Source organism: Papio anubis, chromosome 2 (genome assembly GCF_008728515.1).
Source record: "Papio anubis isolate 15944 chromosome 2, Panubis1.0, whole genome shotgun sequence".
In the NCBI taxonomy this organism is placed as follows: domain Eukaryota; kingdom Metazoa; phylum Chordata; class Mammalia; order Primates; family Cercopithecidae; genus Papio; species Papio anubis.
Genome location: NC_044977.1, coordinates 65750138 through 65772603, shown reverse-complemented (window position 1 = coordinate 65772603; position 22466 = coordinate 65750138). Strand labels below are relative to the sequence as shown.

The window sequence follows — 22466 nt, the reverse complement described above, 5'->3', positions numbered from 1 at the left end:
CACATATTGCTTGCTTTGACTTATTCTTGTAAATTTAAGTCTACCTTACAGGATTTCCACTGGGGATGGCTTTGGACCATTCATCTTCATAAATATTGTACTTGATAAATATAGTCCTGGGACATCAATCGCACTTTAAGCAGGAACTGAGCCTTTATTTGCCTTATTGAGTAAAATGACGAGTCAGGCAAATAACTACACATCAACAGTTTTGTGCATTGCCCCTTTTTCCAGCTGGAATTGGGGAATTCTCATTTCTTTACCAGCAAATAACTTTACGGGAGGAGTCATGCTTCAAAGATAGGGCTTCAAGATAAATAATAATTCCTCTGGTCTGATCCCCATTTTTGTGAATTTGTTTCTGGGTATATTCTCTTAATAAGTATTTCAAGTCAGCTGATGCTTTGAATTTGGACAAGATACAAAATGTGTAATACAGTCCAATGGGGATATGCTTAAAAACTCAGAATACTACCAGAAGTTGTTTGGGGAATGAGTGCTTTCCTTTACATAAAAATCGTTTACATAGTTATAAAGAGCTGCTGTTTTCAAACTTTTAGTCTTCACGCACAAATAATTCTGTGAAATAAATCAAGTCAAAGTGGCCACTTGTATTATCACACAAAGGATCAATTTCAAAGATATTATTTTCTACCACTGAGAGCTGAAAAATACATTAAATCTCAAGCTCACGAGTAGCTGCTGTAACTAGAGTGAAATTGTGGCTTGTGGGAAATAAATCATATTGAAGTGAGCCATTTAAATGAATGGCAGATTGGTTGTCACTGCTCAAGTTCTTATTGCTTCCAGTGACTTTTATCCACAAACATTCTAATTCATCAGAGATCCAATTCCACAAAGTGTTGGTAAAGCTGTACACCTTGGCTCTAGACATTCTTCATTTCTAAAGTAAATGCACCACATAGGGTTTATCAAAGCATATATATTTAAACATTCTTACAATATAGGGTCAACTAGTGTGTTTAGGTCCAAAAGTTTTTATCTGTAGGGAGCCTCTAGCATATAATGCATGTAAGTCCAAAAGTTAGCTTACTGAGCAAGTCAAAATTATCCCTCAACATTTGTAAAATTATACTTAAATTACCAGGCCCTAGGTCTTCACATACCAGTCAACAGTGTTCTTTGGTTTCTCTTGAACTTTGGAATATTACCTCCCTTTTCCTACCCATGGAAGCTAAGCTTTGTTTAAAAGTAAAGAAACAAAGATGTTACACAGGGGTAAATAATGGAGTAAAATTCATTGCTTAAATATAGGTATGATAGAACACTACCATCAACATATAGTTAGGCCTGTATCTCTTCTTGTGATTCTGCATATGTGAAATAAAAGTGTATACATGAATGTATACATTCTTATTTATATTCACACCATCATATATGAAGATATCCAGATACAGGAAAAAAAAGAGAGAAAACTGTGTTCCAGGAAGAGATTTCAAGGCAGGAGGCAATGGGTTAAATACAGTTACGAGCCACATAATGACTTTTGGTCAAGGATGGACCATATATATGACAGTGGTCCCATAAGATTATAATGGAGCTGGCTGGGCCTGGTGCCTCATGCCTGTAATCCCAGTACTTTGGGAGGCCAAGACGGGCGGATCACCTGAGGTCAGGAGTTTAAGACCAGCCTGGCCAACATGGCGAAACCCCAGCTCTACTAAAAATAGAAAAAGTAGCCAGACACGGTGGCGCATGTCTGTAGTCCCAACTACTAAGAAGGCTGAGGCTGGAGAATCATTTGAACCTAGGAGGCGGAGGTTGCAGTGAGTCAAGATCATGCCACTGCATTCCAGCCTGGGTGACAGAGTGAGACCCTGTCTCAAAAAAAAAAAAAAAAAAAAAGAAAGATTATAATGGACGTAAAAAGTTTCTATTGCCTAGTGACACTGTAGCCACCATAATATCATAGCACAATGCCTTACTGATGCATTTGTGATGATGCTGAGGTAAACAAACCTACTGTGCTGCCTGTCGTATAGTAGTCTAGCACACACAATTATGTACAGTACATAATACTTGATAATTATGATAAATGACCATGTTAATAGATTATACCATTGACTACACCATACTTCATATTGGGATTCTATAGTGTACTCTTTCTACAAATTAAAAAAAAAAAAGTTAACTATAAAACAGTCTCATATAGGTCCTTCAGGAGGAATTCCAGAAGAAGGCATTGTTGGCCTACGAGATGACAGCTTGATGCATGCTATTGCCCCTGCAGACCTTTCAGTGAGACATGATGTGGAGGCACAGGATAGTGATATTGATGATCCTGACCCTGCATAGGCCTAGGCTAACCTGTGCCTTTGTGTATTCATTTATGACAAAAATGTTTAAAACGAAAAAAAAATTAAAAACAGAAAAAAGCTTATCCTTATTGAATAAGGATATAAAAAAAATATTTTTGTATAGCTGTACAATGTGTGTTTTAAGCTAGGTGTTCATGACAAAACAGTCAAAAAGTCTAAAAAAGTTAAAAGTTTATAAAGTTAAAAAGTTATGGTAAGCTACAGTTGATTTATTATTGAAGAAAGAAAGTACTTCTTATAAATTGCATGTACCCTAAGTGTACAGTGTTTCTAATGTTTATAGTAGTGTACAGCAGTGTCCTAGCCTTCACGTTCTCTCACCACTCACTCACTGACACTCATAGCAACTTCCAGTCCTGCAAACTCCACTCACCGTGAGTGCCCTATACAGGTGCGCCTTTTTGAAAATCCTTTATACCGCATTTTTACTGTACTGTTTCAATGTTTAGATGCATAAATACTTGCCATTCTGTTAAATTGCCCACAGCATTGAGGGCAGAGGCATGTTGTGCAAGTTTGCAGGGCAGGAGGAATAGGCTATACCACACAGCCTGGGTGTGTAGTAGGCTGTATTATTAGGTAAGTGCACCCTATGATGTCCATATAAGGAAGGAATTGTCTAACAATGCATTTCTCAGAATGTATCCCCATCGTTAAGTAACATGTGACGGTACTAAAAACTGATATGAAAAAAGATCAGAAAATAAGACCAAAAAATTATGTGACTCACCCATGGGCATCAACCAGCGGACAATAGCACCTAGAACTGTTGTGTATCTGAATATAAATCTGCCGCTTCCGTAACCACACCACACTGTGCCTATGATTGAGCTTTTCTTGGCAAACAGGAACTTCTGTGGAAGTCTTTTCCTGCTGATTTAATGGTACGACTTTTTGATTCGTCCCATGATCATGGACTGAAACCTGTGTTTGGACCCCTACTCCTCCTTTGTGATGTGCCAATTTGTTTTAGACACTTAGTTTCATAAAGCTTTTCTGAATATATTATTCCAATTGTGCAAAAATCTGTGACTGGTGTCATCGTGCTCCTTTGGCACAATTTCAAATCTATGCAGTAGATCTGGTTTAAATTATTGGAGCTTTCTGAGCTTATGGATTTTTTCCAAAAGGCATGTGTTTTTTAAAAATAAATGAATGGGTGTTGACTACTTAGCATAGTCCCAATAATTGGTTGATTCGGTTCAAAGCTATGAGTTCCATTTTCTATAATCTGAACTACCCCTAACCTCTTTCGAAAACATGGCTTTTACTATCCACCTTTCTAGGCAACTTTCCTACTTACCAGCCTCCTTGCTCACATTTTGCTGCTGTTGGAAACAGGGGATATATCTATGAACCCACTGGGGAAAAAGACAAGCAGACTATCTTTGTATTAATGTGCATGCTGCAATGAATACACAATCAGAGGACAAGACTTGTTACATGATTCCCTTCTCATGCAACAGAAAACCGATTTACTTAATTGCCTGTGCTTAAGGGTAATGTCATCTTGTATGGCTTACTGTTTTATACTGATGGGAGAATATTAAGTTACTAATGGCACAAGTCAATAAAAAATTCATAGGCCATGAACTAGCATGTTAGAGAAAGAACAGAATTGGCAAGTGATAGCATCAATTTATGAAATTTCATGTTTCAGACACCTGACTTGTACAGAGATGACTTTGTGCCTTCTGTAGAACCTATCAGTGCTATGTAAATCAAGATAGTTAAATTACATTATAAACTCAAATGTTTTTAATGCCAAGCTTTTCTGAAAGATGGCTGCAATCTGGCTCAGTCTTAGTGTGTCTTTGTAACTGATGCATATTACAATCAAACTACTTTGGATTTTTCAGTCTTTCATTATACATTTATTCAGCAATAGCTAACACAGAGGAACTGTATTGGATAAACTATTATCAACAGCTCACAATCCAGCTGAGAAATCAATCACAAACATAATTAACTTCATTATAATGGCAAAGGTGACTAATGTTTCAAATGGAATTCTTCAATAATTAAAAGAAGCAGAAGAGCTGGATTAGAGAAGCCTTTCCAAGATTGGGTAAGGAGTCTTTATGAAAGTAACATTTTAGGCTTCTTCTTGAGGCCAAGGGAAGAAGAAATTGTTAAATTGTAAGACAGCCTGAGTATGGAGTAGAGAGCTAGCTCGGAATATGGCGTATGCCTTTTGCTATCATGACAGAAAAAAGCAGCAACAATTTAAAAATAAATAGACATTTACAACAATCGTAAAAGTAAAGCTAAAAGATTTTAGCAATTGGTGAAGTTCTCAAAAGTTGTGAATCAGTCAGAACAATTAGAAAAGTAGTAATTCCAAAACGGAATAAATGGATGCTAGAAAATAGAAAGGGTACTAAAATTATACTTAATTATGGCTAGGTATCTAAACGTCTCAATTTCCCTTTCCTTTTAAAAACTTTCTTTTTTCTGCACTGGCTTCCTAAGGTTGCCGTAACGAAGTACCAAAAACTCGGTGGCTTAAAACAACAGTAATTTATCCTCGCACAGTTCTGACGGCTGCAAGTCTGAAATCAAGGTGTTGGCAGAGCCAGCTTCCCTGCGAAATCTCTAAGGGGAAACTCTTCCTTGCCTCTTCCAGCTTCTTGTGGCCCCAGGCATTCCTTGGCTTCTGGCAGCACACCTCACCTCTGTTCTGGGCCTTCATCCTAATTGGTTCATCTCTCCTCTGTGTCTGTGCTTCACATAGCATTCTCTTTGTGTGTCTATATCCAAATGACCTTCTTATTATAAGGACACCAGTTACACTGAATAAGCGCTCGTTTTAATCCAGGATGACCTCATCTTAATTTAACTAATGGCTTCTACAATAAGGCAATTTCCAAATAAGTTCACATTATGAGTTACTGGACATTATGAATATATTTTCGGGAGGACACAATTCAGCTCAAAACACCATTCTTTTAAGTTGCATATAATTTTAATATATTAACATGCCGATGTATACAAATACATACATTTAATAAGAAGTCTTTGTCAAAGGAACACAGTTGAGTTGACCATCATGTGGCTTTCTGCTTTACTGAGGCCTGTATGTGAAGTCCCTAATGACAAAATCAGACTTGACTGTCCACCGTGGACCTCTTTACCAAAAGAATGAAGGTGTCCTTGAGTCAGTGCAAACAGTCCCACAAGGGAAGCTAGCTTTGTCATTCCAGATTCATAAACATGCTGTGAGGCTTACCGTTAGTCTGGGTGGCTCACCAGCATTAAGCCACTTCTTGACCATTCTCCTCAAAGGGACAATTTTTCCTTAAAATCTGTAATTCTTTCTAATGTGGAATCATCACAAAAGAGGAGACAGAATGGAAACATTAGAAAGCATTTGTGTTGTGGAAACACACTGATCTGGGCTTGAAGTTCCACCACTAACTAGCTGAGTGACTCTGGCCAAGTTAATAAACTTCCAATCCTCAGTTTGTGCACCTGTACAATGAAGCATCTTACTGCTAATATCTGGTGGAATTGTGAGGATTAACGGTGATGATGCACCCTGGCCTGACACACTAATTGGGATCAAGCACCTGGAGGAGACACTTAGTAAGTGCAGCTTTCTCCCAATTCATCACATACGTGTCATGCTGAAAAAAAACACCTGTAAAAGAAAATCTTCCTTTCCATAGGATACTAACAACAACAACAACAACAACAAAAAGTAATGAAAAGTAACATTTACTATAAATACAACATACATTAATTTTAATTGTAATTATACATTGAAGTAAATGTGTTCAATTTCTGGTAATTACAAAAATAAAATTACATCAAAATAGAATTGAGAACCACTCAACCAAAACCACTCATTTAGAAAACATTTCTAGAGCATCATCTGTATGTCAGATATTTTTTAGAGGCAATATGTCAGAGACACGTGCAATATGAAAAGTATGAGGAAAGTGCCACAACTTACCCCACCAACTTTCTCAAAGTGAGATCCATCTTTCTTAAAATCTGCAAGGGCCCCATTGAAATACCAGGTAAAGATGATGTCTAACAGTGGGTCATGTTGTACCTGGCAGGGCAAGATGACGCTTTCACCAACAGAAACATCCATGTTAGATGGTGCCAAAGTTATTCTCGTTGGTTCTATTGGGGAAATAATTTTTCAGAAAAACAGCATTTTATTGTGATAAAAGACATTTGCACAGGCAGACTGTTCATCTGACTTATATTCTGTATGTCTGTAGATGCATATACATAAATATACATACATCTATATAATTAAAAGTATTCAATTAAAATAGCCATTTTGATGCAGAGCTACATTTCACTGGATCCACAAATTCTTCTTAAAGAAATTAGGATATTTGAACTTGTAGGACATGTAAGTTTAAAAATTAAAGTCATGTGTAAACAACAGTTATATTATTATTAACAAAATCAATTTCGCCTTAGTTTTATTGTGTTTTGAAATGCAGGGGTAGAAATAGAAAATACTGTGTTTTCACCAACTTTGACTAGAAATTACATTACCATCGAAATCTGAACAGACATTTAATGGTAGCCTGGATTTGAAAGATATAATACAAAAGATGCTAGAATTGGTACAAACAGGAGGGGTACTATGTTAAAATGTTAATTAATGTCTGCTTTTCCCCAATGTAAATGTCCACATGCACATTTCTTTCTCTCTGTCGTCACCACCTACCTTCCATTTGTCTATCATGAGTTAAAATTCTCTTGACCCCATTTTCCCACTGCTACTCCACATTACTTTGCACTATGTTGGACGAAAAGTTTTCAAAAGAGTCATTTACGCATACTGTTTACAATTATGCTAGTCAATTCCCTCTTTAACTCAGTCTAGCCAGGCTTTGGTCTTCCCAACTCCCCTGTCCTCACCAAGGTCCTCATAACCCTCCTGCTAATGTATCAAAAGGTATTTCACATCATGAACCTCTCTGCTCAAAACCTTGCAGTCACTCCACTTTTCAATCCAACTGAAATAAATTCCTCAGAAGGTCTACAAACTGCTTGCATAATTATCACTTAGAAATCTGTTAATTGACACATTCAACTCCATGAAATCTTTTTCCAAATATCTCCTTCTCAGTGAGGTTTATTCTGATCAACCTGTTGCTAATGCTCTAACTTACCTCTGCCACCATGTGCCTCTTTCTTGTTTACAATTTTTGCCTTCTAATAGTTTTCTTCTTTTTTATTCCTACTGTTATTTTCTTTCTCCTTTTATAGAAGGTAAGATTCATGAGGACAGTATTAGAGATAATGTGCTCAAGGATACAGCCCAAGCAACTGGCAGAGTAGGTGCTCCAATTTTTTCATGAATGGATAAATGAACAAAATATATCCACAACTTTAAGCAATTCTTATTTATATCCTGTTATTTAATGGACTTGAACATCTCCAGAAAGAAATCAACTATAATGAAAAAGACAAAGTGTATCCAAGAGACCTGAAGACCTATTTTAAATAATAGAATTTTATTTAAAAATAAAATAGAATGAGATCATTGACATATGCTATTTGTAACTCTTGTTGTCAATCATCCCAGCACAGTAAGTAATGTGTTCCCTGGTGCACGTTGTGCTGTGCTAAGGAAATATTGTTCCCTTGACTTTCACCTGTTAAAAATAACATAAGTGCAAATACAGGTTCTACCTTCATAGTGTACTGAACATTGTGAAAAACATAGTTAATTTCATCATAATAATATATCTTATAGTGAATCCGTACGTAAAGCAATATTTAAGAAATGGACCTACCTGTAACAACCAAATGTGTTGTGCCGTTTGCTTTCCCAAACTGGTTTTCTGCCATGCAGGTATAAGTTCCAGCATCAGCTTTAGTCACATTGGCTATTTTGAGTCCTCCGTCTTTTAATAGAGAAATTCTAAAGAAAAGACAAATAAGATAAAAAATGTATAATAGCCATTTTTTTTCCAAATGAATATATATATTTTTACAGAACGTGTTGCCTTAAGCTAATATTTTTAAGGCATGATCGACCAGTCCTTAGCTTTTTGGGAATACAAAAAACTAAAAGAAAATTGACTCCTCACTCACATACATAAATACACACACAGCATTGGATGACAAAAGACCCTCCACCAGTTTGAACTTTGTTCAATAGTTTTGCTCAGCATTACTTATTACACCTAAATTGAGAAGATGCACGTATCATATAAGTATGAAATTTTTTTCCAAAAATATTAATATATGTTGTGGTAGATTATTCATGGAGTTAGTTTAATCAATTTAAAAGAAATATAAAGTAGGCAGAACACTATTTCCCTTAAATTTGAAACAGTATATGAGAAACGAGAAGCTGCACATCTTTTACTATGAACTGAGAGAGTCACATTGCCCCAATAAAAACCCAAATTTTCCAGAAGAACATTTGGGTGGTCCCCTGTGAGCTAGTGAAAAGAGCCTGGGCAAATCCAATAAACCTTACCTTAGAGTTTCTGAGTATACACTTAGAGTACTTAAAGCTTTGGCGTCTGACTAATTAATTAAGGAAATATAACTGAGTGCTTTACATACAGTTGGCACTATAAGACAACCTGGGATTATGGGGTGTGCAAGACAAAAAGTCTTCACCTTCATGGAGATAATATTCCAGTGAGTAGCATAGACAACTGTATTAGTCTGTTTTCATGTTGTTGCTAAAGATATACCTGAGACTGCGTAATTTATAATGAAAAGGAGACTTAATAGACTCACAGTTCCATGTGGCTGGGGAGGCCTCACAATCATGGTAAAAGTTGAAAGCCACGTCTTACATGGTGGCAGGCAAAGAGGAAATGAGAACCAAGGGAAAGGGGTTCTCCTTATCATGAGACTTATTCACTACCACAAGAACAGTATGGGAGAAACCGCCCCCAAGATTAAATTATCTCCCACCAGGTCCCTCCCACAACATGTGGGAATTATGGAAGCTACAATTTAAGATGAGATTTGGGTGGGGACACAGTCGAACCATATCAAAAACAAATAATTAAATAAGTAAAAATAAGAAGTTCTGATTTTTGAGAAGTACTCAGAAGGAGATAGAGAGGGTGATACAATAGAGAGTAATTACTTTAGGAGGAAGGGTTTCTAGGATAGGGTGCATTAGAAAAATCTCTTAGAAGTGGTGTCATTTGAATTAAAAAAAAGAGTGAGATGGGATTAACCTGTCATTAGTCTGATCACTGTATCTTTATTGCCCTAATTTGTCTCCTCATAATTATATTCCCTTTCTTTGAATTCCTAAAATAATTACTATCCACATAATGCATTTAACACTTGAGTGTCTTTATCTTTTATGGCTCCTATTTTTGATAGATGAGTGAAAATGGATGGTAAACTTCTTAAAAATATTTGCAACCCCAGTATCAGTATGGCATCATATATGCAAACTGTGGTAACTAAATGCCTCCAAATTCTGGGCCATTCAGTTGAGTAAATAGGAAAAATACTGAGGACAGTAGACTAGAATGAAGGATCTCAATCTGTAAAAATGTTTATTGCAAAATTTTAGGTGTGTCTCAAAAATGTTACTACAAGAGTTTCTGTATAAAAAATGTACAAGATATAGATTTTCTATTTTATTTATATATGCATGTGTGTGTATATCTACATGTGTATATGTATATATATCCATAATATTTTCGTCCTCCAGTAGACTACAGGAGACTGACACTTAACACTTTATGTATACATTCCTTCATAGTCTATTATTCACTTTCACTTTCATCCTGGTTACACTTTCTTCAGTGAGAAAATCATGGTGGAATTAGAGCTAGCACACAGGTTCATGATCCTGGGTAGAGCTATCTATTACAGTTTGTTGTGCATATGATTTTTTTTAAACTGTGTTAAAGTATATTTAAAATAAAAAGGTTTGGAGGCAATGATCTAGAAAGCTCACCAGGGACCCATGGCACTGCATGCTAACCTGAGGAACTACAGAGAAAGGTCAAAAATTCCAAGAGCTTTCCTAGGAACTAAAAACAAAACAAAAAGGGACATATCTGATTCTCCTCACGGGAACCTGAGGGTCGTAATGCATTTTGTTGGGTGTGAAATGCCTCCCATAACTTTACTGGAAGAGATAATCAAATAACTTTAAAAAAATCTCTTTATATCTTAGCCTATCTGACAACAAAGATTTTCCCAATGAGTATGTAATAATAACTTAAAGAAGAAACCCTGCAGAGAAGTTAAAATAAATGAAAATTTAGGATATAAAGACTGGAAGTTTTAAGGAACCTGCAGAAAAAACTTAAAGACATGTCAATCTGATCACGTGATCCTGCCCTCCTCCCTCCACCTGTCCAGGCAAACCTTGCTTAGAACCCACTCTTTGGTGTCACATTGCCTGGGAGATACAGACTATATCCTAAGCCTGAACCATATCCTCACATCAGGACCTCTGCTTCTCTCTAACTTCATATGGCTTCATGAATTCTTTCCCTTGCTTGCTTTTCTCCGATCACACAAGCCTTCTTTTAATGGCTTTTATGCTTCTTTTTGTCTCAAGGTCTTCACAAAAACTATTTCCTCCCTCTGGTTGACCTGTGTTCATCCTTCAGACATCACTTACTTTCCTGAAACCATGAGTTGGATTCGGTTTTCCTGTCTTTGATCAAAACATCATCTGTGCTTTCTTCATAACACCCATCAAGTGTCCAACTATATATTTGTGTGCTTATTTGACTAATATTTTTCTCTTCCAGTAGACTGTGTGCTCTCCGGAGGCAAGGACAATATCTAGCTCACTCATCACTAAATTTGTAGACCCCTGAAAAGTGCCTAGCACAGAGTAGACATTCAAAAATACAACTTGTTGAATGAATAAATGATGGTATGCTGTTAGAGAGTCACTGTAGAGGAGTTCGGGTTAGTGAAGCTGGGTTGTAAGGCACTGACACCTTATAAATAATAAGGAAATAGATTCAGAAAGTGTGCAGACTAATACAAACACACACACACATATGTGTGAACTAATTGGATATATATATAAACACACACACACACACACATATATATATACATACATATATATATAGGTAGCCCTCCATATCTGTGGGTTCTGCATCTGCAGATTTGGTAGATTCAATCAACCAGAGACAGAATATATTTGAAAATAAACAGATAACAATACAGCAATAAAAAAGTACAAATGACAGAAAAATACAGTATAACAACTGTTTATACAGCACTTACATAGTAGTAGGTATTAAGACTATTTAAAGTATATGGGAAGATATGCATAGGTTGTATGCAAATGCCAAGCTATTTCCTGTAAGGGGCTTGAGTATCCATGGGGCTCTGGTGGATACCAAGGAAATACTATGTACACATATGTAGACACACTGTTTACATATATGTAGCAAAAAAGATAAGGCAATAGAAGACTGAATAAAGAGAATTTAGAAATGCCTTTCCCAGCATAAGAGAGTTGAGAATATGCTTGCACTTGTTAGAGAATAAGTCAATAGACAGCGAGAGACTGAAGATAATGGGATGGAAAAAAGAGTGAGAGAGGAAACTGTCAGAGAAGTCTTGGAGGAAAGAGAGAGCATGATCAAGACTCATGCTCCCAACCCATCTGATTGCTAATCCCATCAGTAAAATTTTGGGGCCATGACACCCAAAGAGAATGATACTTGATCTGTAGTGTTGCTCAATAAATTTTACCTATCATTGTTATCAAAAAGAAAATGCAGATGTGATGGAGAATTTTAATATGCAAAGACCAGAAGCTAGCAGATTACATCAAAAGGTTGGGAAGATATTTAAATAATAAAGCAAATTAATCTGCCCTAAATTATAGGTTAGAGACAGAATGGGAAGCTTCAAGAAGTTGGGGATCTACCACTTCTATGATTAGTAAGCCTTAAAACAAAGTAAAAATGCTTCTTGTTAACTGAACATTATTGAACTTAAATTGATAGTTTCTGATTTGGAAACTACAAAACAGAGGTAGGTAATTTCAGCTATCTTCTACTACGCAATGAATTAGTTTAACAGCTAACTTTCCACTACAAATACAGAAGTGCTAGGAACAGAGGAAGAACTAGAAATCCTTGTGTATTAGGTTTAGTAACTTTCATCAAGCAAACTTCAAGTCAAGCAAATCATGCCCATGTTGAAATGATAATGTTTCAAAGGCAAAACCAACACCTTTAGAATCACAGACAGACTTCAAAGCAAACATATGGACTCTCAAAGAATGCAAACTCTGTGTATATCGTAAAAATTTGAACTAATTGGATATTTTCTTCCTAAATTGGTTCTTCCAGTAAGTTCTAAGAGGCCCACAGGGCATTCACACAGCATAAAAATAAACAATATTCAGTAAATGAATGGAGTAATTGTTTCTCAACAGAAAACCTTCAATAACCCATGCTTCCCTACAGAGATTCAAAGTGAAAATTTTATACCACTTTACTATAAACGAAATTGCCTTCTAAGTTTTCTAAGAACAGGTTTATCTGCAAATGGGTGGAGCTGAAAATGTAGATAACGAAGAGTGACTCTTGTCTTGGCACAAAATGTTAAGTAACAATTTATGAAATTAACACTCAGGAATGCAGTACTCCAGTTTGCTTAGGGAAATGTGCAATTTAAATCACTGCGGCATTTTAACTCCTTGATCAGTTTTAATAATATACCTTTATGTGTACCTTTTTATTGGTCCTTCCTTTTGTAGTAGGAGGTTAATTATTTCATTTAACTTTGTGCAATCTATGGTTAGCTTGGGATAAGTAAATGTAATTGCTTTAAGCTGCTCTAATGGCTCATGCTGTAATTCAGTGATGGCATTAAATTTATGACTGTTAAAAAACCTTGTTTATTCACAAAGTATACTGTTGTCTAGGCAACATTGACCTGTACTTTATGATGACATTTAAGCATCCATAATAATGCAGTGTGTTTTAGAATGGAAAAAGTATGAAGTATTATGGAAGTCAAAGGAGGATTTCTGAAAATATTGTTTTTCCCTGCCTATATTCTTCTGATCATTACGGTAATTTATTCAACTTGAATTTTAACAAACACACTGCAATTCTACATTTTCTCAGGAAGCATATCTCAGTGGAGATGCGATCACATGAGATCGTAATGATTAAACTGCTGTGTAGAAAATAACAAGGCTATTTTATATGGTACTTTCTGAGTACATATTCTAAGAGATGGAAGCTTACAATTAGATGTAAGACAAAAGTACTCACAATGCATATATTACAGGATAAATAATGACAGTTAAGAAAAGCAAATATACATTGATGGAAATGTATGAGAAAATAAACATGAGAGAAAAAGAGCATATAGTATATGTTCTCATTTACAACTGTGTATGTTCTCATTTACAACTGCTCTCACCCCCACATTATTGGTGAAATAACTACTCCCCCTTGAGTTCAAAGATAACCTGCAAACAGTATTTAGGAAAATAGTATTAGCGTTTTTATTCTTCTACCTATCCTATTTTGGGCTTTCGTGTTATAAATTCAACAGTGTTAGTCTAGTGATTTATTGGTTAGGAAATTTCCGAGGAAAGGAGTAGCAGAACAGAGGAGATCAGCAGTTAATTATCCTAACTTTGAGTAAGTACCAGGCTAATAACAAGCAGCTCTGTGATTTTGTTGAACACACACATTCTATGGAACAGACACCTAGAGAAGATGAACCTTGGCTCCACTCTAGAACCTAGAGAAAGATAATGAATTCATATCATTTAACAGGTCCACATATTCAAAAGTGGAAAGTCAATAATAAAGGAACATTTTCACTTTTATAAAATGTTTCTGGCCGGGCGCAGTGGCTCAAGCCTGTAATCCCAGCACTTTGGGAGGCCGAGACGGGCGGATCACGAGGTCAGGAGATCGAGACCATCCTGGCTAACACGGTGAAACCCCGTCTCTACTAAAAAAAATACAAAAAACTAGCCAGGCGAGGTGACGGGCGCCTGTAGTCCCAGCTACTCGGGAGGCTGAGGCAGAAGAATGGCATAAACCCGGGAGGAGGAGCTTGCAGTGAGCTGAGATCTGGCCACTGCACTCCAGCCTGGGCGACAGAGCCAGACTCCATCTCAAAAACAAAAACAAACAAACAAAATGTTTCTAAATGCATATTAACATGACAAGTATATTTAGAGCTAAAATCACTTTTATGACAATGACTGAATAGTTTTTCCTACTAAAATGGACTCAAACCTATAGAAGAAAAAAACCCCTATAAGGGGATTTCCAGTCTAAATGATTATATACAACTATCATCTAAGTAATTCATAAGGCCCGGGCAATACTCCCATCTGAAACATTTGCATTCTTATTCAAAGGAGTCTTTGGAAAAATTAGAAATACTCAGATGCACGAAGTAATAACACAAACAAAGGAAAACAGACAAATGAGACAAATGATTATTTGATGTCTTATGTATTAAAAGAAAATTTCAAAGGGGATAACTATTAAGGTTCAAAGGCCCCTCATACTTGGCACTATTCTTCTACACCTCAGAGAGAGAGATATGAGTCTAATCAGGGAAAATAAAAATGTCGGCTTTATTAGTTGTACTACAGATAAAGCTGATACAAAACTGCTTAGATGAGCAACAATGGTTTCCTGATATTTCACTCCAGAATTAGGCAAGCTTAACCTATTTCACTCCAGAATTAGGCAGGCTTAACCTTCCAGGCACAGGCAGACAACCTCAGGCCCTCCCCGTAAGGGCAAGCACCATTATTGCATGGTAAAGAGAACAGCAAAATACATCCACTCTCTATGTGCAGCAAACACCATAGAGAAATAAGGGGAAAAGTTGAGCTAGAGTGTCAGGGTCTTCTACAGAAATTTAGGAGACAGACACTTTCTCTGGGGAGTCATTACAGAAAGATCCAAATGTTCCTCTAATGATTGTCCTTCTACTTAGAGACTTAGAAGTCCTGGAATGGAAGTCATTCCACACTAATGTCAAAGTGCAAGATACCTGCATTTTGTGCATAAGGGGAATTTCATCATCTCAAGGTATGTAGAGGGTGCTGAATATTATTTGGCTGTCCAGAATGGATTCCTCATTCTTTGGCAACTAACATTGATTTTCCTCGAGGAATTCTCTGCCCCTATTGAATGCAGTCTTGGTAGGGCTATGAATCATGGTGCTTTGTCCTGTCCTAGCCATGGGCTAGACATATAAGTCAGTATTTTTCAAACTTTACTGTGTACCAGTTATCTAGCGGGCCCACCATCAGATTAGGTCTGGGATGGGGCATAAGGATTTGCATTTTTAACACATTGTCAGGTGATACTGGTGCTGCTGATATAGGGACTGCACTTTGAGAGAAAATGTTCTAAGCTATGTCCACTAGACTCTCCCTCTTCAGACTCTGATTTACAACAAAAAGACAAAAATAATCATTAGTTCACTCAGCCCAGCACTTGCCCCAACATGATGGTACAATGCTTGCTGCTAAGATTTCTGGAGCCAGTTTCCTATACATTCTTAAGTTAGGTTGTGGATCTTAGCTAATAACTGTTTGTAATATCCTTAATTCTCAGCTAGAGTTCACAAACCCTTAAAGGATACAAATTATGAAATGTTGGTGCTTTGTACATAGTAGTTTTTTTCGATAAATATTTGTTGTCTCAACAAATATGCAGAGTTCAGAAATAATCTTCTATGTAGAGAGGACAAGGTTTTATCACAGATCAAGAGTGGTCCAACTAACACCCTGCCCTGCTGTTGAGTTCTTGCAAGATATAATAGTTTTGCCCTTTTATCCCAATTCCAAAGTCATCCGCTTTTATTAATATCCATCAATATTTAAGTGGTTCATTTACAACCTTACACAGTGGTTTTTTTTTTTTTTTTGAGACGGAGTCTCGCTCTGTCCCCCAGGCTAGAGTGCAGTGGTGCAATCTTGGCTCACCTCAAGCTCCGCCTCCTGGGTTCACGCCATTCTCCTGCCTCAGTCTCCTGAGTAGCTGGGACTACAGGAGCCCGACACCGCACCCGCCTAATCTTTTTTGTATTTTTAGTACGGACGGGGTTTCACTGTGTGAGGTCGATCTCCTGACCTCGTGATCGCCCGCCTCGGCCTCCCAAAGTGCTGGGATTACAGGCGTGAGCCACCGCACCCGGCCATTACACAGTGTTTTTAACCTTTCTAGGACACATGGTTCTTTGAGTACTTGAAAATCTGGGAAACCTCTCTATAGAACATATGTATACACATACACAAAAACAAAACAAAACAAAACAATAACAGTTTTCACACAACTGAGGAGGAGATCAGATCATCTAAGATACATGGCCTCAGGTTAAGAACCTCTGCTAGCAATTCGATTCATCCAATGACACAGAAGTAGGGTTGCAACCTCTTTGTCTTAGCGGCTTCAGTGCTAGCCTTTCTAGAAGTGCTTCATTGACGTTTCCTTTTATGATGACTGTGTACATTTGATGATGGGTTCCTTACAAATTAGCAGTACAACAAAACGATAATGTTGCTGAAGAACCTGGGTCTTGAGTCACACATTTGTTCATGCAATAGAGAGGGCTTCAATTTGCTTTCCCAGTAACATCTCAGTCCTGACAACCTGAACATTCTTGTCCCTCCTCCAAACAGACAGTTTATCACCAACTAGTCAAGTGCAGGTTCTGGTGGGCCAACACACCTTTCATAAGGTAACAAAACTTTAGTGCTAGTTCAATGGACTCATTTAAGTATCTGACTCTTCATTTGCACTGCAGCACCTTCTCTGTGTCTCAGGTTCTTGATCCTGAGCATAACCTTGAAATAACATCTACTCCAAACATCTACAAACATACGTGAGAAATAATGACATATGGTGAGAAATAATATTCATGGAAAGTCAGCTAAAAGAAATGTGGCCTATGTATTCCTCAAGAGTCTTGAGTGTTAATATTCAAAGTTACCCTTAAGTTGTGAACAGTAAAAGAATTAACTTTTAAAATTGATTGTATTTTACTTTAAGTACGAGGAGTATAAGTACTGCATTACTCAGTGTTCTCTCTGTGGGCATCCACTGGATTTGGACACACACACATAACATTTCTTGGCCAGGAAGAGTTGTGTATCTCCTTATCAAATGGTTTTATTTCATCTTACAGATGCTGTGGATTGTTAATTAACAGTATTTTTCTCTGTTCATTTGTTACCACAAAGCTCTCAGCGAAAATTGTGGATCTCAACTAAGTTGGTATATATTTTGTAAACTAACTTCATACATTCATTCCACAAATATTTATTAAATTTACAACACAGACCTGGCTCTGTCATAAGCAGTAAAGATTCCCCGGTGAGGATTTATGCTGTTCTTAAGAAACTTACATTCTAGGCAACTGGAACACTGGCATATTTTTTCTCCTCAGCGTTCACTTTGTGTATTACTTGATAAACTGTCTCAAATTCTTTGTGAAATATGACATGATATAAATAAATGAAATAGATCAGAAGATATAAAGTTATTAAAAGTAGGCTAGAGTAATAAAGAAATAAAAAATTCAATAAAGTATAAGTTTATAAAATTATCTAAACTAAAAAAACAAGATTCTACTCAACTTTGAAATACTATTGTTTTCTCAAGTAAATTCATAAATACTAGGAAAAAATGTGTTTAAAATAATCTTTAAGCTAAAGGTGTTTCTTTTTTTAGTATTTGAATGTAAAAGGTTAGAAAATAATCTCTTCTTTTCCAAAACAGGATATTTATATATTCCACCTCAATTATATATATTTTTTAGAATTTCAGACTCAAAAAGGTTCAGATACTCTCATCTTCCCATAAATACTACTCTAGCAATGAAATCTGCATTAAGACACAATTGTAAAATACACAAATAAGATCACTAAGTGGAAAATGGGTCAAAGTAAAGAATGAATTGTTCTGAGAGAGGCAGAGAAATTCACCTCAGTGTAACAACTCTACAGACTTTGTATAACAGATCATAAATTATGAGTAAGTCCTCTCCAGGGATCAGAACACAGGAGGCAGAAATCATCATTACCAATCTGCATTTTCATTTCTCTTTCACAGAAGTGTAAGGGAAACGGTGCTTCACTGGACATCTCATTTGACATCCATCCATCCATCCAACCATCCATCAATCATCCATGCATCCACTCACCTGTTTCCATGAAGGGCTTCAGGGAGGAGGAAGAACATACTAAAATATAGCACACTCCGTATTTTTTAATAGAAAGCCTCAAGTAGAAATCTATAAAAAAATCAATGTTTTACATTTCTAAGAAATAGTTGCAATAAATTAAATTGGAAAATGATAAGTACTTTTAAGACATGGGAAGCTGTCCAAGAAAGAGTGACATGCACTTTAACAAATATTCGTGGAGTACTTAAAATGCAGTCAGTGTTTTGGAAAATACAAGTATGAGTAAGAATTATTCCTAATCCTTTAGACACAGTCTAAAGGTCAAGTTGGGAGCTGTATAATTCATGTACAACAAACATAAAATGTGATCATTATGTAGGAAATATTATGTCATAAGTACAAATTCACCCAGATCTACCTCAAGAATACACAGTCTTTTTTTCTCAGTTTCCACTACTGTGACCCTAAATCAAATCTCCATCTCGTTCTGTCATCCAGGTTGGAGTACAGCAGCATGATCACAGCTCACTGCAACCTCCAATTCATGGGTTCAAGCCATCCTTCTGCCTCAGCCTCCTAAATAGCTGAAACTACCAGTGTGCACCACCATGCCTGGGTAATTTTTTACACTTTTTGCAAAATGAGTGTCACTCTGTTGCCCAAGCTGGCCTTGAACTCCTGGCCTCAAATGATCCTCCTGCCTTGGTCTCCCAAAGTGCTAGGATTATAGGTGTAAGCCACTGAGCCCACCTCACAAGGCCTTTCTTGAAATGTACCACATAATGATACTTTCTTTTTCTTTATGGCTTAAAAAAAAATTATCTTTTCCACTTATTTATATTCTTTCTGTTCCTTATGCAAGCTCCATGAAGAAGAGACCATGTCCGTCTTAATTCACTGTGGTATCTTCAGAGTCTTACACATGGCAGGGCACGTGGTAGGTGTTCCAGATTGCATTTCCAAAAGGTGAACACAGTATTTCTCAACCCTCTTGCCCCACTAAATCCTTGCCACTCTCCCATAAAAAGGCTCACTGATGGATGACTAAAGAAAATGTGGTACATATGTAAACAGAATATTATTCAGCCTTACAAAAGAAGGAGATTCTGCTATTTGTCACAACATGGATGAACCTAGAGGACATTATGTGAAATGAAGTAAACCAGACATAGAAAGGAAAATACTGTATGATCTCACTTTTATGTAGAATGTTTTACAGTTGAAAAAAAAAAAGTAGAATGGTGATTCCCTGGAGCTGGAGGACGGGGGAGATGGAGAAATGCTGGTCAAAGGACAAAGGTTCCATTATGCAGACTGAGTAAGCTCTGGAGCTCTAGTATACAGCATGGGAATTATAGTTAATTGCACTGTATTATGTGCTTGAAATTGCTAAGAGTGCTGATCTTAAGTATTCTCAACACACACACACACACACACACAAATGGTAACTATGTGGGGTGATAGATATGATATGTTAATTAGCTTGATTGTGGTACTGACTTCACAGTGTATACATATATCAAAATATTACCTCGTGCTCCTTAAATATATGTAATTTTTACTTGTCAAGTTTACCTTAATAAAATCAGGGGGAAAAAAGTAAAGTCTAACTTCTCTCCCTTTGAATTTGGATAGCTTGTGACTCACTGGTCACCAGTGGAATGCAGGGAGAGTGATGGTGTCTTCAGAGCCTAGGCAATTCAGCTTCCACCTTGCTAGCTTGAACATTCACTCTTAATGCCTTTAGCTGCCCTAGGTAGGCATTATGACTCTCGCTGAGGTCATGATAGCATAGGAAGCCCATACTCGCCCATGTGGAGAGACCACAAGCAGAGGCCTTGAGCTTCATGAGAGGAGAGAGTATAATGTACACCTATCTTCCAGCTGCTGTCTCCAGCCCCTATCCCACTGCAGCCACAAGAGACACACCGAGCAAATACTGCCTTGTCAACCAATCTCTGCCGGAATGTCTGACCCATGGAAACTTTGAGAGATGATAAAATGATTGTTGCTTTACACCATTACAATGTTTTAGCAGGGCACATGGTGCTCATGCCTGTAATCTTAGAACTTTAGGAGGCAGAAGTAGGAGGATTGCTTGGGGCCAGGAGTTTAAGACTAGCCTGGGTAACACACTGAGACCCCATCTCTAAAATATATATATATATATAAAATTAGCAAGGTGTGGTGGCGCATGCCTGTAGTCCCAGTCACTCTGGAGGCTGAGGCAGGAGACACACGTGAGCCCAGGGGTTGGAGGCTGCAATGAGTTATGATCATGCATGCCATTGTACTCCAGTCTGGATGACACAGTGAGACCCTGTCTCTCAAAAAAAAAAAAAAAAAAAAAAAAGTTTTAGAGTGATTTGTTATGCAGCAAAAGTTAATGGGAACAGAAGATGTTCAATAAATATTTGATGAATAAATGGAAGTTGAAATGAACAAAGATGTACAGAGCAGAGGCTGAGGGTACAAAGAGGGATAAGGTGAAGGCTTTGCAAGAATACAGGTGAGATGGTCTTCTACACAAACAGACATAATACACTGTGTTAAGTGATACTACTGAATATATAAAGAAACCAAAAGGGTAAAACAGAAGAAAGAGCAATTATCTTGCCTATTCAGCTCCAGAAAGGCTTCTCATAGCAAGTAACAATAAAGCTGGACCTTCACTGATACGTAAGGGTTTTCTAGGTTGAGAGGAAAAGATATTCCAGCCAGAGAAAACTGCAAGACTACAAATACAGAATGCAAGGAAAATTCTGCTTCTTTCTCTTCTCCTTTCTTTTCAGTATTATTCAAAAGGTAATGATATATGAACTCTTGTACTGCATCTTGATTTTTGTTAAAACAGTCAATATTCTCACTTCTAGAGAAAGCTCCTTTTTCCCCCATCTTAAAAATATTAAAAGAAAAAATGCAAAAGTACCATGTAATGATATCGGGCGTTTCTATGATTGTGTTAATATTTTTTTCTTTGAATTTCAAGTGAGAGCAGGGAAACAGAACAGAGACTGGTCTATGGTTAAATGCATGTCGGATTCTTGGGCCTGAGTGAGAAATGCTGTATGACCAAAAGAATACGGTATAGGTAGTTACTTCCTGTAAATAAAACATTTATATTGAGCAAGGATATGAATTATTTATCCAGTTCTAACAATGAACTGGCTTGAAGTAGATTCAAATCCCCAGCACATTCAGATTCATTAACCTACATTCCCCTATCAAAATCACAACACTGACAAAATAGATTTTAAGGTGGCCTTAACTTCTATAATCCATAAAGAGCAAATTTGAAATACGGATCTAAGAACTGCAGGGTTATCTGCAAAATTTAGTTGACATGATTCTACAGACCATGTGTCAGCAATCTGTTTAAAATAATATTTGGGTGGAATTTACTTAAGAAGGTTTAAATAATGTGGAATTCAGTTGATTGTTCTAAAAAAGAAAGGTCTGTACTTACCTTTCTTTTCAGCTCAGACTTATTACTCTTAAGGCATCTGAGTAACATGATGAAAACAGTTAAGAAATAATAAAGAAGACATACAAGCAGCAAACAAACATGAAAAAATGCTCAACATCACTAATTCTCAGAGAAATTCAAATTAAAACCACAATGAGATACCATCTCACACCAGTCAGAATGGCTATATTAGAAAGTCAAGACATAGCAGACGTTGGCGAGGGTACACAGAAAAGGGAACATATATTCCGTTAGTGGGAATGTAAATTAGTTCAATTCTTATGGAAAACGGCATGGAGAATTTTCAAAGAACTAACAACATAACTACCATCCAACTCAGCAATCCCACTACTGGGTATCTACCCAATGGAAAATAAATCATTCTAATAAAAACCACCTGTACTCCTATGTTTATCACAGCACTATTCCCAAGAGTAAAGTCATGGAATCAACCTAGTTGCCCATGAACAGTGTACTGGATAAAGAAAATACGGTACATATGAAGAATGGAATATTATGCAGTCATAAAACAGAAT

The 22466-nt window shown here is 36.9% G+C and overlaps 1 protein-coding gene across 4 annotated transcripts in view; it reads right to left on the bottom strand.

Moving 5' to 3' along the window:
- Positions 1–22466, bottom strand: part of CNTN3 (contactin 3) — a 346250-nt gene that overhangs the window by 64042 nt on the left and 259742 nt on the right. For all 4 annotated transcript variants that reach the window (XM_009200333.4, XM_017955288.3, XM_017955289.3 and 1 more), the window contains exons 12-13: positions 8108–8235; positions 6295–6470 (exon numbers count right to left, since the gene is read on the bottom strand). In XM_009200333.4, the coding sequence (XP_009198597.3) occupies positions 6295–6470; positions 8108–8235 (304 nt within the window). The remainder of the gene's footprint in view (positions 1–6294; positions 6471–8107; positions 8236–22466) is intronic.